Raw genomic sequence first — 18160 nt, forward strand, 5'->3', positions numbered from 1 at the left:
CTGCCGTCATCATTATGATATCCGTGTTTCAGAGGAAAATCGTCATCTTCGTCCTCATCCGAACTGTACATCGCCTTCCTCTTCAAGTTGTGGCGGACCTCGTCAAGTTCCTTCTTACGAATGAGCTTTCTTCCTCTATTTATTCTAGGAGGCGAATCGGCAATAATCGTTTCTGCTTCTGAACTCGACTCTGCTTCGTCTGCTTCATCTTCTCCTTCGCCAATCTTTAATTGGACTTCACCCTTTTCATCTTCCGAAATATTAGATAGGAGACTCTCCCTAACTTCAGGTATACTTGCCAAGGTATTGAAATTGAAATCAACTTCAGATGCCGACTCTTTGATAGGAGACAAAGTTGAAGTATCGCCAGTTTCAGTAGTGCCTTCGTTTACACTTTGGTTATCTTTTGCTTCTTTGGCTTCATCTTCTTTATCATCTTTATTATCATTTTCTTTAGAAATGGTTGCAAGGGAAGATACCGATTCGGCAAGTGCTGATTCTTCGACGACAGAACTCTTCTCAATCTCTTTGATCTCATCATCTTTAGGAGGTATCAATTTCTGAGACTCCGTCTCTAATAGGTCTTCTTCGGCTATACTGACCTCTTTATGTTCTTCGGTTGAAGTCTCTTCATTCTCTTTACCTTCTTCTTGACGTTGTTTAGTTTTATTATTGTTGTGTTCGAGGTATGCTGCTAATGAGGTCTTCTTTGGAGTATCTACAGAAGCAGTAACTTTGGGTTCTTCAGCTTGGCTTTGGATATCATGAGGTATATTATCTTGAGATACTGTTTCAGGTTGGATATCAAGAGCAGCGTGATCTACTTCAACATCTCTCTTTGGTTCTACAATTTCTTTCTCTACTGGATGTGCAGATTCCACTTTATCAGTGTCATTCTTATCATCCTTTTCAATCTCTTCCTTAACCGACACACTGTTCTCTTTAGGCTCGTCTGGAAGATCATCATCGAATAGGTGTAACAATTTCGGGTCAGTAATCGGAGAAGAATCTTTAGTATTGATATTGTCATTTACAGACTTCTTTGTAGAGTCTTCAGTAGATGCAGAATTTTTCTTTGCCAATTCATTCCTGCCCGAAACAGGCGAATATTTATCTTCTTGATTTCCACCATAGTATCTGTCAATTTTGGAATCTCTTGTATCTCCATACGAGCTTCTGTGCCTTCTATCGTCTCTGAAACCCCCCTGACCTGCAGAGCTGGGCTGGCCAGAAGGACGTTTCTCTTTGGAATAGTCGTTGTTTCGTCTGTCAGAAACTGAATCTCTACCTATATTGCCACTGGAAAGGGATTTGTGAAGGGATCTTTCGTCAACTGACGAGTTGTTAGAGCCACGATACCTTGGAAATGATTCATATCTATCTATACCAGGTCGTTTCTTGTATGGAGCCGATGATTGTGGCTGTGTATTAGAAGAAGAAGACGAAGAAGACGACGCTGTTCCATAGTAAATGCTGCCTCCATTTTTGGTGGTGGTAGAGTATTGGTTTCGGTTATTAGATTGACTTCCCGAATTTGGTGCGGATGGGTTCATGTACTTGTTGTACTTGTTGTCGTATCGTCTTCCTCCATCCTGTCTTTCGCTGTGGTTTGAACGGTATCCGCCATAGTAGTCACGATCTCTGTCGCTTCTTTCATTTCCAGAATTACCTCTTCTACTATAAGCATTGTATCCCTTATCATTGGTATTCTGTGAAGAGCTGCTAGATGGAGGCATACTGGAATCACCACTATCGTTGCTTCCAGAGCCATGCCCCTGATACTTTTTCGGAGGCCCACCACCGTATCGCTGATTGTAATAGTTGCTATTTCGGTTGTATGGCATGACAAAATAGATGTCTTTCTAGAGATATCAAGAGTATCAATATGGAAAAGTTGTAGTTTGGTATGAAAGTAACGAAAGTGGAACGGTGCCAATAGAATATAGTTGTCGAGTCTATGGATGATGACGATGTAGTGAGTTGAGTTGGATACCGCAATCGGTATGTACGTTCCAGAGAGCTGATGACTGGGAATCTGAAGAATACTGGCTAATATATAAATTTTCTTCCATAATTGTAACCGAAAAAACAAGTACTCGTACAGGCCATCATGACATGTGATGGATAATAGGTATATGCAGTACATATCTTCAATCTATAGAGATAGTGATTTTCCTTGGATATTTATCTGTTTCCTACTTCACTAATAGCACCCTATTACTCTGTTATTAGTATAATAGCATATGGCCATCTCTTACAATACTTCACTCGACATTTTTCTAATAACCGCGTTTTACGTCTATATGTATATTTCCTTATAGCCGATAGATATGATCATCATTCGTTAATAGTAGTTAGTTCTGGCCCAAGATTTCGCCAAATTCCATGAGTTCAAAGATCAAACTCATGTTAGGGCAGATACGGTCACACGCATCGATGCGGTTGCCCTTTTCACCAATAATTCTGTTGACAGTCTCGTTGATATTTTCTGTTCCCGATTTCAAGAGCTCGTAGGCTTCATTGACATTTAAGCCGAATTTCAGCATGAAGAACGCAACTACGACACAAGCTGAACGTGACACTCCACACTGACAATGGACAAGAATACGTCTGCCCAGTGAGTAGAAGTGTTCCATCTTGGTGGTGATGGCTAGCAAGTCTTTGGAGATGGCAGAAGTATGAGACCACGGCACATGGATATACTCTCTTTGGCCCGCTACTTGGTTACGGTAGCTCAACGACATATCTTGGCACTCTTTGGCAACATTGACGATGAGGTCAAAGTTGTTGATATCTACTTTTGAATCAGAGTGGACCGGGTCTGAGTACAAGTAGATCTGGCCGTTGAGTACATTACGAGGCCCATCTTTATAGGCGTTGAGCAGATTCGATTCCTGTAACTCTTCAGGAATGATAAGTTTCCGAATGTCACTACTATCCAAACTGTTGCTGCTACTATTGCTGTAATTCTTACGGCTGGATGTGTTCGACCAGCTTCGAATTTGTCCTGGGGACTGTCCTAGAACTTTGGCGGCTTGGACTCCTCCATGCGGTGGTTGAGGAAAGAACTCGTCCAAGTCGTCGTTGACCAAGTCCTTGATGGATACAGTAGCTAAGTCTGAGGCGATGTTTCTTGTAGCTGCTGCTAGAGGTGGCGTATTGCCTCCATTAAGTATTAGAGGACTCCGTAACTTAGGGGGCTGCTCCTCAAACTGATGCGCGGGAGGCTTAAAATCAGCATAGTTCACTACGTTTGTTGAAGCAGGGAACTTGAATCCCATTTCGCGTGATACGTCTATGTCGCTTGAATGAGGTGCTGAGCTGCTATTAGCTCGTCTCGGTATCATGGGAGGCAAGTTAGGAGTTCTGGTCACTGCTGGTGTGACCAACGGTGAGTCGTACTGGTTGTGACTACTGCTGTTGTTACTGCCTTGACGAACATGGAGTATGGTAGTCGTGGTTGAAGAAGACTCCGTAGTAAAATTCGTTGGACTGCTATTAGAATTATATATACTATTGTTGTTTGTAGTACTACTGGTATTGTCGATATTGGTGTTGCTATTGGTTCTAGTTGTGAAGTAGCTGTTGATGATGTTGCTGGTACTGCTTTTAATGCTACTGGTTTGGTTTGATGTAGAGTCGTTGGATGACAGTTTAGATAAAGGTAGCGATCTTTGGGACGAGTTGCCAAACGATGGCGGAGGATTGAATGGTAGCAGTTTCAGAGGTGAGTTGGCGTTATACGTGTATGAGGAGTTCGAATCTACAGAACTACTATTGGAGTGGCTGACACCTAGGTTCAATGACAAATTCTTCATATTTCGGTTCATGGTGAGCGAACTGCGTTTTCGCGAGTGTTTGGGTGAATAGTTGACCATACCCACAAGAGGATCCGAGTTGGGGAAAGCATTAGAAGGTTCAGGAATGCTGGTAATGGGTATAGCACCAGTATTTGTAATGGAATCGGTAATATGATTAGTAGAATTAGTGGTGCTGGAACTACTGGTAGTACTCGTCTTTGACGTGGTTTTATTTGAATTTGTAGGTAAGCCATCGTGCGATGATCGTCTCTGTGAGCTACTCATGGCTGGAAGCTTTTGGATCTTGTTTGATAACGTCGGCGTGGCTGCTATGGCCGCAGCTGCTGCGATAGCGGCAGTGAAAGACGAACTCCGAGTGTACGGCTGATGGTGGAACCGGGGAGTAGGTGGGGTCTCTACGTTGAAAGTGGTAGACCTTTGCGAACGGTCTTGGTCTGTGTTGGCAGCGGACTCAACTAAAAAAGGACTCATAGACGGCAGCAGCCAAAAGTTGTGTATTTCGGATTGACGGCAGGGTCTGGGACGTGGAACGGAGTAGTTATAGTCGAAACGGCGCAGTGGCAGATGAAAAAAGTTTTATATGGAAATGAGACGTCTGGACATATACTGAATTTAGTATGAGCACTGAGACTTGAAACAGAATAGTGAAGTAGCGAGAGCAGTGGAAAAGGAAGTAGAAAATGTACAAGTGAAGAAGCAGTGAAAAGTTAGACGTGGACAAAGACAGAAATGTAGCGGGTGCCAGAGATGACGAGCTGACCCGTCTCGTAAGGTTAGGAAATCTGTGACAATAAGTAGTGGTGGTGGTGAAAAAAAAATTCGACTAAAACCGCTACCCAGCTTCAGATTTCTGTTTCTGATTATTATGAAATGTTTCAGGTGTCCCAATTGGAAACCGGCCTGGCGAAAAAAAAATCGCTTTTGTGGTGAACACACCAGTAGGCAACAGGTTCTTGCCAGTACAGCGACAGTACATGGATTGGCCGAGATGGAGCTCCTGCAAAGCTACAGCCCGCTACTGACAATGCCACCGCTGGATAATGGCACTCTGAAATGGGACTAGAATGGCACAATGCTCTCTAACAATTGACCATGTAGGCTGTTCCACTACAATCGCCAACTAGAGTTCTTAGCCCAAGGCTAACTGACAGTTCTGATTGTATCTGCATTTATAATTTTGTACCCCTTTCTCACCACCGTGTAGTTGTGGATTCAGGTACGCGAGTCGACTACTGGCTATGAACAATGGTATAAGAAAATCACCCCTTGACTGTATAGGGGCCAGAAGCCGTTTTGAACCAGAATTCAGGGCGGGCGACAATTTGTGGACCTCGGACCTTTTCGTACCTGTTTCTGGCCCCCTTTCACGACGGTTGATGGTACCTTACTGAAATGTGAATCTGGATTAGAAATCGGGCTTAATTCTTGTTTCGACACATGCTAGCCAAACTTTGCTGCAGTTAGTCAACGGCTGCCTCCATTTATCCACTTCTAGACTAATGACACCGCCAGGTACGGTACGGTGATAGAAATCTCGTATCCCCATGTCGCTCTATTGTGTGCCCACTGCTCGTGTCTATTTTTTCTGTGGGTTAAAAATACTCCATTCCATCGCTCAATAGTCTAAATATTTTATTGATTTCTTGAATATTATCCTGGTACAAAATCACTTGAACATTGTTCAATATTGTTTGATTTTATGATACCGACTTTCGTTTTGTCAGTAAGGTATTGTGCCTGCTTAAACCTACAGCTCTACAAAGTTCTACAATGACCCTTTCGTCCTTCTCGTCACGGTTGGTATATTTGACAATTAAAAAGCCCGTTGCATTGTACTCGTTACGACCATTAACTGCATGCTATCATTATCACATTATCTCTTCTCTTTCTCTATTTTTTACACCTCTATTCTCTACTGCCTCGAACTCTCTCTCTATCGCTTTGTTCTCTATTCTTCGTCGTCGTTGGGGTTGGGACCAAACTCTCCTTCGAAGATAGTTGCTCCAGCCTTGCGAAGATTTTCAATAGTTACACACTCGTCCATCTCTAAAATCATTGTAGCGTTGGGACGATCAAATGGGTTGGGGCGCAACATCTTGTTGACCAACTTGTCCAAGATCATCAGATCTCCACTGATTAGAAATTCCGGAGCCCACGCTGGAATCAAGTCGCGAATATTGCGTATGGTCGAAGTACTACAACCACTGGTTGCAACTGTAGGTACATTCGGGGTGAGCAAATTCTTTTCCTTGCTGTTTGCTGAACTCCCAGACAGTGGAAGCTGGAAGTTGGCCGGTCCTTCAAAATTAAGCGACTGGTTGGACGAGAAATTAACGTTCGTATTGTATGACGTCGTAGATGAAAAGTTTTGATGTTGCAAAAAAATGCTAATATTGTCACTGGACAACTTCCCTGCATCGCTTAAATCTCCACTACGTAGCTTCCGCCATGGCGTACCATTGTCCGGTAAGATGATGTTGGCAGCAATTTCCAAGATCATCAACCCAACGCTAAAGATATCGGCAAATGGTGTATATATCTTGTCGTTGATCAATTCGGGAGCAATGTAGTTGCGGTCTCCCTCCAAGTCAAAGTCTTTTTCTAAAATCGGCAACTTGGTGGCCAAACCAAAGTCTCCAATTTTCAATGATCCTTCAAATGTAACAAAAATGTTAGCCGGCTTCAAGTCTAGATGAAGATAGTTCTTCAGATGAATGAACTTCAACCCATTGAGAATTTCTATCAATATCTTCCAGATTCTGAACTCGTCTATCTTATAATTCTTGTTCTCTTCCAAGAAATCAAAGAGAGTGCCGTTGTCACAGAATTCAGTCATGATGTAATAGTAATTGTTGAATTCCCACGCTTCAATGAAGTATACAAGGTACTCCTTCCCTTCTTCTTGTTCCTGTAAGTTCAATTTCTCATTATCTTTGACAGAAGTCAACACTCTCAAAGCTTCGACTTCTCTCATAATTGTTTTACGCTCCAATTTGCCGACTATGGGTTTCTTAGATCTCTTAATAGCAAACTTTTGGTCCTGGAAAAGACACTCGTAAGCAATAGAAAATTCCCCGCTGCCCACATACTTGATGTTTTTCATTCCGAACTTATTCACCAAATGATCGTCTATTCTGGACGGCTTAATAACTTCTTGCAGTTGATTGAAACTCGTGATTGTATCATCATCAGGGTTCATTATCTGCATTATAGTTCGATCTTCGGTCTTAGCGTCTACTTTTACGCCCTTACCAAGAAATACCAAATTAGTAGGCGTAGAAGGTTCTTCGTTTGACAACTTGAGCGATGGTGGTTTAAGAGGATGAAGCAAATGCAAAGGACTGAAATTGGCTGGCGTGGAATGTGACTTCTTGACTGACTTGGTTGGAGTCTCTGGTATACCAAGCTCAGCATCTGAGCCCAAATCCATATCTATTTCTTCCTTGGTCAAGATATGTCCCTTGTTTGGAGCTGAACTTGAAGGGATCCGAAAGAAGCTTGTTTGAGACTCATTGAGTCCTGAATTATACGACAAGTTATTTCTACCTATTTCAATAGACTCTTCCAGGTTTTCCTCGTGAAGTCCTTCCAAGCCCATAGTATTGTTGGTGAGACTATGTGAGCTTAGTGGCTTGTTGGTGTTTAATATCATAAGTGGATTCCTCTTGACTGGAGTTTCAGGAGGCAATTTTCGTGATTCTGTATTTGCACAGTTCTTCTTCACCAATCCAGTTGATTTGAAAGCTGTTTGAAGAGGTTTGACAAAACGATATGAGTTTCTATTCTCTTTATCATCATAGTCTGGACGCAAAGGTGCCGTTGGAGGCAATGTGGTGTGGAAGGTTGAAAGAGTCTTCTTCTTATGTTGCTCATTTGCATCTTGATATATTATAATTGAGTTGCTCGAAGAATTAGAAAACTTCCTGCTTCTGGAAGGACTATCAACATCTAAGTCGTCTACATTGTAGTATTCTAGTGAGGGTATTGGAGGTGACGAGTTTGGCTTGTTGAAAGGAGACTTGTTGTAGTTTAATGAGGTCTTTCTTAACTTTGAAGTAGAGTGATCATTCTTGGTATCAAAAATGGTTGATATCTTTTTCTCTGGAGTAGACCTATTAGGTGATATTATGGCGTCTCGATTGGCGTTTTTGAACATCTTGAAACCTTTCATTCCTAACTTCGAGGGCGAATAGAGATTGGCTTGGTCGAGTGCGCTGCTTTTGTGACGTAGCACTCTTTCAGGTGAAGAGCGACTAAGTTGGTAGAGTGTGGTAGATGAACCTTTATTGGAAGATGGTGATGGAGACTGGCTGACCAACTTATGGGGTCGCTTGAACTTGTTGGTGTTGTTAAGATGCAAAGGTGTTCTTGTTGCCACGGGACTCAAGCTAATAGGGGTATGTTCTTTGGTGTGTAGTTTCAGTGACTGGGCTACGGCTCCGATAATGGAGGAATCGATTTCGTTCAAGTCGCTTATGGAGTCTATGTCTTCCATGACTCTATTGCTCAACGCTTTGAAATTCGAATCTATAGACAAGTTGAGGAACTTGGAAGATCTCTTTATAGAAGACTGTTGTGACGATTTAAGCTTTTCTGATTCTTCATCGGAATGCAATAAGGTTTCATCTATCGGTTTAGATTTCGTTACCAAGTTTTGGGGAATCAGTTTCTTTGGTACTTTTTCTCGTTTGGGTTTGATGATGCTTAATGTAGAAGAGAAGGGTCCTTCGTAATCGTTATCTTCGTCCTTATACTCATCATCGTCATCATCAAATTCGTCCTCTTCGTCGAGATCGTCTTGACCAATTTCTATATCGTTGTCGTTGTCATCATTCATTCCGTCTATTTCTGTGGCATCTTCGAAAAGATAGGCGTCGATTTTGTCTCCATAGTAATCTTGTTTTACATTGAATGGAGGTGACTTGTTGATCTTTTTACGAGAAGAGCCCCCGCTGGGATGTGGATTGAGCTCGTCTTTGATATCGTCCAAGATCAAGCTGTTGAACGACCGGGAAAAATGGTTATTGGTGAAGTACTCTAGCAGATTGTTGTTGATATAGATCGATGGGGTTTGGGCCAATGACGACTCTCGTGACATTTTACGAGGATGGCTAGTGGGTCTGTTACTGGTTTGTCCTGCTGTTGTATTTGTTGTTTTGTGATTGGGAGTCATGAGACTGATGCTGGGATCTTCATATGGTGTGTGTTTAGTAGATGACAATAGTGAAGAAGAAGAGGAATTGGTTCTTCTAGACGATGGTGTAGTCACCGAGTTGCCGTTGGTTCCAGCGGTGGAGGACGTTCCGCCAGAAACCGACGGGCGTTGGTGGTTCATTTTTGGTTAAGTTCTGAATCAGTAGCTGAACATGCAAGGTGGTTATGGATAAGATATAGTGACTCAACTAGTAACTGTTCTAGTAAATGACTTGTAGTAATTTGGTTGTGGCTCTTGAGCAATGGTTAACCTGTGATATATAGGCTGAAGCAATTGTGCTAATTTGGACAATTTGACTGTGCTTGTTGAAATGGTACAATTTAGGGAAGTTGAAGTTCTATGTGGTTCTATTGAGACCCGTTGTTTTGATTTATGTATGGGTATGAAAAGTATGAGATGGGTATAACACTCTGGCTGTGAACGAAGAAACCAGCCTGTAACGACAATAATTCAGTACCTGTGAAGGCTGGAAAATAGAAACGGTCTTTATTTACTTTTTTCAAAATGTTCTTTCAGTTTGACAGACTTTGAATCCAGCTATGCCTACCAGATTATGGTGGATAGATGGAGTGCACATGGAGTCCGACTCGTAAACATAAACAATCAAACATAAATAAACTGGTGCGTGTTTCTCATGGAAAATCTAAATAAAAAGGGGGACGTCATGTGACCCCAGCACTTAATTAGATACATTTATATGGTACGAGACACGGTGGGTGCAAAACGCGGTTTCTGGCTGTGCCTAACTCTGCCAGGGGCCGTCGGACGTCGGTCGCCTGTGGAAACAATAGCTTTGCCTGTCTATCAGAGACAGCTCATGTATTGGCCATTTTCTATTTCACTTTAGAGAGTTTAGACTGACGTCTGAACCCTTGCTTGGATTGTAGGTCGAAGACCGCACAGTCTAAAGGTCAGAAGACTGCTGGTAGCCACCGGAAGAGCCACACGAGCAAAAGCCCGTATTTTGGACAACGTCACCATGAAATGTACGGTTCTGGTCAGATTGCGAGTCTGCTCGTTCTCTTTGTTGTTGTTGTTGTTGTTGTTGTTTTCGATTTGTGGACGAGATTCCAGTCGCTGCCCGTCCATCCCACCTTATCACATTTCTCATATGTTCACTTATGCACTTACATGTCCCCCAAGCCATTAATCAAAACGACGCGTCTTTGTGCTCGGGTGGTAGCGCCGCCGCATTCTCCCAGCCCAAAGTTGGAAGATGGTAGCGCAGGTTTCGAATCCACAGTCTCCCTAGTACTGTACCATCTCTCGCATTCCCGAAGCAGCCATCTCCTGATTGTGAATTGTTCTCAACGTCGATCCACTGTCGGGCTTTCTAGACAGTTTTCTTGGCGGACCGGCACAAGCACCGAAAGTTTCTTCTCCAGATTGCGAACATCTCTACCAATGCGGAGAAGAAGTTCACGAAAGTGGGAAGATCGTGAAGATCGCGTCAGAGAATGTGGAGATTGCGAGCTCGACCGTGCTTAAAGGTGGGCATTTGCTCCAGTAGGAATCTTGCGATCCCGTTCATCTGATAATCCTGTCTGACTCAGGCGCTTGCCTGTACGCTTAGAGACTATAACGGGGTCTATGGTGTGTATGAGTTCTAAGATGAGATTCGATTAGATAATGACTGCACAGAGCGTGCGATGACTTTTCTGTAGGTCTGTAAATTGGGCTTATTAATTCTCGAGCTCCTATTGGCCGGATCCACTGGCCGTTTGGCGACTCCAACTGTTTTGTGGAAGTTTGAGGACGACACTATAGGGCGCCCAGAGAATGGTAGAGCCGCCACTGCACCGAATTGTGACTCCTCTCGTAAGTCGTACTTCTTTGGGCCAGTTTCGCACCCAGACACCAATAGCTAGCGCTTCTTTTTTTCCGTCTGAATCTTCTGTTCCGAATTCGTGCTGACATACGTCAACCCTCAGTAAATATATATATATATCAGAGACATTGCTGCCGTAGGTATCTGCGAAAAGTTTAAATATTCCACCAACGTCATTTTTCTCGGATCACACTACAATATTGAAACTGTTCGCTACTAGGCTGTTCATAAATAGGTTGTTCACATATAGTCTGTTCGGTCTCAACCCTGCCATTTCATAAAAAGGTTTATTCCATACACACCTGCTACACTGAAGAGCTCGTCAGAACTCTTTCGTCATTTTTCTGGTAAAAACGTATTCATCACAGTTGCCTGTTTTTGAAACATCATTTATTGGTCACTGTGACGTACTGAACATATTGTCATATTCAATTAGTGAACAATACTATCACTGGTGCATTCTGTAGCTTGTCACAGCCATACCTTCTGGTTCGACTTCTCATAAGCCAAATCGAAATTTTTCATTGGTCTGAAAAATCATTTTCGATCACTAATATATACTTCAACATATATTAGCTGCCATCACATTAATGCTTCTGTTATACCTACTCTATTGCATCTAAGGTATACACATATAAGCTCTATCATTACGGCCAGTTTCAACTAGCTTCTGCTCAACTACTCGTTTGCATTATCCTCAAAAATCAGCTAGATTTATCACTGATACTGGACCCAAAAGTACTTTCTCCCAGACGTATCCTCCTACATGTATTCATCCATATAGCACCAGTTCATATATAGCTAGTCATGTCGTCCCTAACAGCACCCGCGTCTTCTGAGACAGCGACACCAGTTAAACAGGAGGACTCCTCGACACTCGAGCACATCCAGGTGCCGTCCACTGCTAGCCTTGTCACTCCAGCTACGCCAGCAGCACCAACAACTCCGGCTACACCGACTTCGTGTCTGACGGCTGCACTTGCGACTGTAACATCTCCGCAAGATGGCCAACAATGCTCAAACTGTGGCACTACCAAAACTCCACTTTGGAGGAGGGCGCCTGATGGAACCCTCATCTGCAATGCCTGTGGGTTGTACCTTCGTTCAAACAACACCCATAGGCCCGTAAATCTCAAGCGTCCTCCCAACACGATACCCATAACCAAAACCGAAGAAGGATCCTGTAAAGGCGATGGCAGATGTAACGGAACTGGAGGATCGGCTGCCTGTAAAGGATGTCCCGCCTACAACAACCGGGTTGTAGTAAGCAAACGCGAGAAGTCTGCATCTACACCTCCCATGGAATCGACTCCGGCCACATCACCACAGCCAGAAAAGAGAGTAGCTACCGATGTAGACGAAGACTCTCTAGCCATTGCCTGTTTCAACTGTGGAACCACTATTACTCCACTCTGGAGAAGGGATGATGCCGGTAATACTATCTGCAATGCCTGTGGACTATACTACAGATTGCATGGGTCGCATCGTCCAATCAGGATGAAAAGAACGACCATCAAGAGAAGGAAGAGGAACATGGCTTCGGGCAAGAAAGATGCTTCGGCCTCTGACTCAAACACAGAAGACAAAGAGCCTCGTAGTCCGGAGGACGCTCGAAATACCCATAGTCCACAATTGAATACTCTTCATTCCCCTACTGCAGGTTTGGGCTCTCCTAATGGGTCGACTCTACCTCCAATTTCGTACAACCATCCTCTCCTGAGACTGGCTCCTCCGGTGTCAAACTCTCCTACTTCGTACTATCCTCCATACACCCCTGGAGGACGTATTCCAAACGGTCCAGGTCCTCTACCAGGTCCTCCACCACCTCAACCGGCTTCGCAGTACGGCTTCTCCATCCCCCAAACCCACCAACCACCTTTGCATTATGGAATATACAACCAAAATTCGGACATAAAACTTCCTCTGATCCAGCTCCACGAAGCTGGGCCCCACAGCCGGCACCTTTTGGCACCTATCATCAAGAAAGAAGCCATTCCGTCAATCTCTACATCCAAATCTGCATCAATTATCCCGCCTGTGTCGGAATTCGTAGGTTCTCGACAATCTACTCCGGGAGTATCTGATGGTATCAAAAAGAGATCGGCGTCTTCAACTCCAATTGCGATCGATTTTACGTCGACTTTCAGGTCTCCTGCTGCTTCTAACGGTAATACGTCTACTATATCTGATACTAACAACGATAGTGAAGGCAGCAAAAAGGACCACCGCACGCACGCATTGTCGATTGGAGGCTTGTTAAATGGATAGAATAAAACTTTATTGGTTTGTACAATATATACTATTATTAGACTACGAGATGTAAACTAGTAGCTTTCGCAACCTTTATTTAAGCGTAGAGTAAGTTTCCCCCAACAAAGTCGGGATACACAACTTCACTACAATCCTAATCTCACAGCAATTCTAATCACGCTATCATTTTCACGATACAAAACCAACTCTCGCTTTAGAAGAGCTATACCAATCCCATACTAAAATACATATGTATACCCCAGATATCAGTTATCAGTCACGTGATTTTGTGCAATTTTCAACCCATTCTGGTGATAACGATTTAGTTAATGGTGCTAGCAAGCAAAATCTTAAAAATTGTGGAAGAACTTGATACGGCTATCAGGAAAAGAAATAGAAATTTCTAAAGCAATAGTTTGTCCATCTTGTTTCATATACGGATATGTCGGACGCGGTAGAAATTGTCGATTTGACTCCAGCTCCGGCTGCAAACGTAGACCATTCGTTAACAAGAAAAGCGAAGGATATAGCAGCTGGATTCATCGGTGGTGCCACGCAAGTTTTAATTGGGCAACCTGCTGATCTTGTGAAAATCCGTTTACAAACGTCTCACGAGACATCTTCATTGTCGATCATCAAGCAAGTCCTTAAGAATGAAGGTATATTGGCATTCTATAAGGGAACTTTACCTCCACTCTTTGGTGTAGGAGTCTGTGTTTCTCTACAATTCTATGGGTTCCACGAGGCCAAGAGACAAATCCTCAACTATTACGACCAGAGCAACTTAAATCTCTGGCCACAAACATATATTGCAGGTGCCGTGGCTGGTATAGTCAATACTCCCGTAGCTGGCCCTATAGAACAATTACGTATCTTGAGTCAGTCGAATACTTCCACCACTAAGAATAGTCTAAGCGACACCGTGAAAAGAATATACCAGACCGAAGGCATAGTCAATGGGATATATAGAGGGTTTGGGATCACTTTATTGCGTGAAATCCAAGCCTACGGTGTCTGGTTTCTCACGTACGAAACGTTGATCCAGCAGATCATAGACTTGCAACACTATAAATCGAGGAACGATATCAGCACACCAGAATTGTTGGCCAGTGGTGCTTTGGCAGGTAATGCCTTGTGGTTGTCGTCGTATCCTATAGATGTGATCAAGTCGAACATTCAGTCTGACAAGTTCGGCAGTGCCAGTAAGTTCAATGGCAGAATCAGTGCTGCTACGAGATACATCTACCAGACCCATGGACTCCGTGGATTCTGGAGAGGTATTGTACCTTGCTTATTAAGAGCCGTCCCTTGTAGTGCAGGCACGTTTGCCAGTGTAGAACTTGCGTTGAGATTAATGGGTTAGTGTACATTAGAATAGGCATTCTTGAACATAGACAATTTTTATAATGTGTGAAGGCTAAGAGTGTAATGCTACGAGCTAATTAACATGCATGTAAATATATGAAGTACGTGTGAGGAAAAAATGGGATAAACAAATTCATTTATACTTCTTAGCCAATTCAAGATTATCTGAATTATATCAATCACAATTCATCATTGTCACTCTCGAGTTACTTCGATTAGATTCTCTAGATATATGCCATTATACTTTTTATTACATACACTCCATCCAATGTCTTGATCTGCTGACGTAATCACTGACAAACAGTGAGAGCCAATAAAACTTGAGGATTTTCAACTTACGCTAGAAAAAATCTCAACCATACAAAACATTACCAGTTAAAGGTTTTGAAATCGCTGTGCTAATTCTACTACTGTTTGTCGTTTATCACCCACAGAGGTCCCACAGTCTACCTATAGAACCGACGAAATATACTCGTGACTTAGACGAAGTCATCCTAGCCGTTTCGTGTTTATCTGAATTCTGTAGAAATTCGAAATTGTAAATTTTTCTCATCACATATTTCACATACAATGTTCAAGCAATTGATAACAGCAGTGCCTAGACAGCCAATTGTTGGCCAACGTTTCATTTCCAACGCTTCCAGGCTCTACAAGCCAGCAGCTGCCACTGCAGCTGAATACTTGACTACTGGTGGTTCTACCCAGTCTGTCTGGCCCAAGGGTTTCAGAGCTCCCAAGCCTAAGACTTGGGAAGAAAGTAGCGAAAGTGCCTTGAGCAAGGCTACCAAGTTCTTCTTCTTGTCGGAAATTGCAAGAGGTATGTACATCTGTATGGAAATGTACTTCAGATCACCATACACCATCTACTATCCTTTCGAAAAGGGTCCTATCTCGCCCAGATTTAGAGGTGAACATGCATTAAGAAGATACCCAAGTGGTGAAGAAAGATGTATTGCTTGTAAGTTGTGTGAAGCCATCTGTCCTGCCCAGGCGATCACCATCGAAGCCGAAGAGAGAATTGACGGCTCCAGAAGAACCTACAAGTACGATATCGACATGACCAAATGTATCTACTGTGGTTACTGTCAAGAGTCTTGTCCTGTCGATGCCATTGTCGAAAGTCCTAATGTTGAATACTCTACAGCTACCAGGGAAGAATTGTTGTACAACAAGGAAAAGTTGTTGGAAAACGGGGACAAGTGGGAACAAGAATTGCAATACTGTATTGATGCTGATGCTCCATACCGTTAAGTCGAATAATACAGACTTTCACCATCCCACATTAACATAGCATTTAGTTCCTCAACTACAAAATTCATATATCGTCTTGTTGAAGTCGATAGATACACTGTATCGTTTATGTATTCTTTTTATAATGCATTTTATTAAGTAAAGTTGAATTTCTCTATTGCAAGTAAATGTAGAAGTGCAGCGTATCAGCACGATGTAACAGTTCTAGATAGGCGTATATTACAACGCAACGGCCTGTCATCATAATGCAGACTTTAGTTGAAAGATGGCTAAACGAGTGTTGCCGCATTGATCTAGTCTGCCCCGGCTCATGTTTACTAATAACCTTGTACTACATCTACATGTTTTTATATATCTTTTTATTGGTTTCATAAGATCTTCATATAAAAGCAAACAGAAAACAAGTGAAAAGAATTAACTATCCTTAACAAAAGCCGTGGACAAACAAAAATTTATTTCATTGGATGCAAAAGATGGAATAAATTGTCTCATTAATTCAAATCATGCTATCGGGGTTATCATTTATTTCATGTCAAAAGTTGAATATTAACGAATACTAAACATCCTTCTATATATTGGCAAACAATAACAAAAAGGAAATCCACCATTCAATGAGAACTTGACATAAAATATTGATAAGGGCGATCGTCTTATTTCATATATGCCATCTTTTGGCTGATAAAAATTGAATATCAAATATTCTGTAAATTGGGGATTTATGAATAAGTTTTAAATGACTATTCGTTATAAATAAAATTATAATGAGGAATGGATTGGAGATGAAAATGTGAGATGGAGTAAAGAAGACCAACACGTCGCTTATTGCACTTGAGAGTAACCAGTGAATGGGTTGGCGTTCTTGGACTTCAAGTACTCGTCGGAGGCCTCTTGCCACTTTCTGTCCAAGGTGTGTGGTGCTGGAGCACCCAACGATCTGATACCAGCGAACAAAACAATAGAAAGAAAGATACCACCAACAACACCATAGACAACCTTGGCCTTGTCACCTGGACCGTACAATGGCTTTCTTGGACCCCATTCACCGAACGAGATGTAGTAGGCAGCCTTCTTTTCGGCAGGAGACAATTCTTGCCATGGCAATTCCATTCTGGCCTTCAATTCATCTATCAAAGCAGTCTGATCTTGCTTAGGTAAAGTGGCCCATCTGGTTTCTAACTTGCCGACGTAGGCGTTGGACAAGGCTCTTGGGGCAGTCTTGCTAACGGTAGATTGGTGACGAATGGCTAATCTGGTGATGGCTGGACGAAACATTTCTATAAATGACAGTTAGTATACGAATAGTAGTAGTGTTATGGAATGCTAGAGCTGATGATACGATTTTATAAAACTGAAAATTTTGAAAGATTGAAGGTCCTGTACACAGTGTCGTTCTTTAATATGGGTGGTCTCACTCTTAGTTACAATTTGATTGGACGGAGAATCTTGGTAGAGGGACGACTACAGTAGTAGAAACAACCGTACATTGAATAGTAGTGTTTGTGGATTGGTAGATTGCTAACGCTGTTGCCATTGGCTTGTTCATACTATTGTGGTGTAGATTGATAGTGTATACTTTTGAGTTTTTGGAATTGTTTGCTTTGAAAAATGTGAAAACTGACGTATATATGTGAATCTAGTGACTACGATGACGGATGAGCACAATTGTTCAGACATGAGTAATTATGGATTAACAGAACAACATGTAGAGAATAACAATTCTACTGGATTGGTCTACACCAGTATTTTATAGTGATTTGTTTCTTAGAATTCTTATCCCCTACTCTAAGACTCTACCAGTCAAACTTCCTCATCATTGCATCCCACTAGGGAGGATTGAGTAACGATGCCCAATACTGCCGGGAACTCTTTTATTCCGTGTAGTTTGATTATACATACTGATTCTTGAAGCTAACTGGAATACAGATAACAGTGACTTTTGCAAAGAAAAAGCTAGTAGCTAATGATATAAAATGGATGGGTTGGCTTTTTTCTATTGGAATCGTCTGGGTGATTATTGGGTTATCAGCTAGAAGCGCGGGTCGTGCATGCGGCCAGAATCACCCTCTCCATTTAGTGAGCCCCATAGTTAGCGAAGAGTTGCACTATAAAGATTTGTGAGAGAAAGTCAGGCCACTTTAGGGATACCAATTGAATTGGAGGCTATCTGATTTGCTTGTCAAATGATACGATTGACCAGCTGAAAATTCGTATTCTACACGAGCTTTGCGGCAGGGTGATGTTTCAAACGATGTTTCAAGTCCAACTAACTTCGTTGAAGAATTCTGTGTTCACTTTCATTGTACAGTATTTGTACGTAGTAAATTCTGTTAGTGTGTATTTTGCTACTAAATGTGTTGGATTAGTTTTTTGCAAGCCAGCATCTATTTAGACTACTTGGTTAGGTGTTCAGTTTGAGTATTACTTACATAT

General features: G+C 42.3%; 6 protein-coding genes across 6 annotated transcripts; 3 read left to right on the forward strand and 3 right to left on the reverse strand. All coding sequences in view use genetic code 12, as the record gives it.

The window, feature by feature from the left end:
- Positions 1-2271: 2271 nt before the first annotated feature.
- Positions 2272-4576, reverse strand: CPP1 (tyrosine-protein phosphatase). The gene is made up of 3 exons (XM_001383794.1): positions 3652-4576; positions 3249-3417; positions 2272-3014 (listed from the first exon to the last, which is right to left on the reverse strand). The coding sequence occupies exons 1-3, from the start codon at positions 4290-4292 to the stop codon at positions 2355-2357; spliced, it is 1470 nt and encodes a 489-aa protein (XP_001383831.2). The 5' UTR covers positions 4293-4576; the 3' UTR covers positions 2272-2354.
- Positions 4577-5769: 1193 nt separating this feature from the next.
- PICST_35572 (predicted protein) lies at positions 5770-9156 on the reverse strand (the record flags this gene model as incomplete). The annotated part of the gene is made up of 3 exons (XM_001383795.1): positions 5770-6069; positions 6157-8858; positions 8949-9156. 3 exons carry the CDS (start codon positions 9154-9156, stop codon positions 5770-5772), a joined length of 3210 nt encoding a protein of 1069 aa, XP_001383832.2.
- A 2515-nt stretch (positions 9157-11671) lies between these two features.
- SFU1 (GATA type transcriptional activator of nitrogen-regulated genes) lies at positions 11672-13132 on the forward strand (the record flags this gene model as incomplete). Its single annotated transcript, XM_001383454.1, has 1 exon — positions 11672-13132. One exon carries the CDS (start codon positions 11672-11674, stop codon positions 13130-13132), a length of 1461 nt encoding a protein of 486 aa, XP_001383491.2.
- A 424-nt stretch (positions 13133-13556) lies between these two features.
- Positions 13557-14477, forward strand: YMC1 (mitochondrial carrier protein; the record flags this gene model as incomplete). The annotated part of the gene is made up of 1 exon (XM_001383455.1): positions 13557-14477. The coding sequence occupies one exon, from the start codon at positions 13557-13559 to the stop codon at positions 14475-14477; it is 921 nt and encodes a 306-aa protein (XP_001383492.1).
- A 427-nt stretch (positions 14478-14904) lies between these two features.
- Positions 14905-15866, forward strand: NUO1 (mitochondrial complex I NUIM TYKY subunit (proton translocation)). Its single transcript, XM_001383456.1, has one exon. The coding sequence runs from the start codon at positions 15050-15052 to the stop codon at positions 15728-15730; it is 681 nt and encodes a 226-aa protein (XP_001383493.1). The 5' UTR covers positions 14905-15049; the 3' UTR covers positions 15731-15866.
- Positions 15867-16079: 213 nt separating this feature from the next.
- On the reverse strand, positions 16080-17004 carry COX5a (cytochrome-c oxidase subunit Va). Its single transcript, XM_001383796.1, has one exon. The coding sequence runs from the start codon at positions 17000-17002 to the stop codon at positions 16550-16552; it is 453 nt and encodes a 150-aa protein (XP_001383833.1). The 5' UTR covers positions 17003-17004; the 3' UTR covers positions 16080-16549.
- Positions 17005-18160: the final 1156 nt, after the last annotated feature.

Source organism: Scheffersomyces stipitis, chromosome 3 (assembly GCF_000209165.1).
Source record: "Scheffersomyces stipitis CBS 6054 chromosome 3, complete sequence".
Taxonomy (NCBI): domain Eukaryota; kingdom Fungi; phylum Ascomycota; class Pichiomycetes; order Serinales; family Debaryomycetaceae; genus Scheffersomyces; species Scheffersomyces stipitis.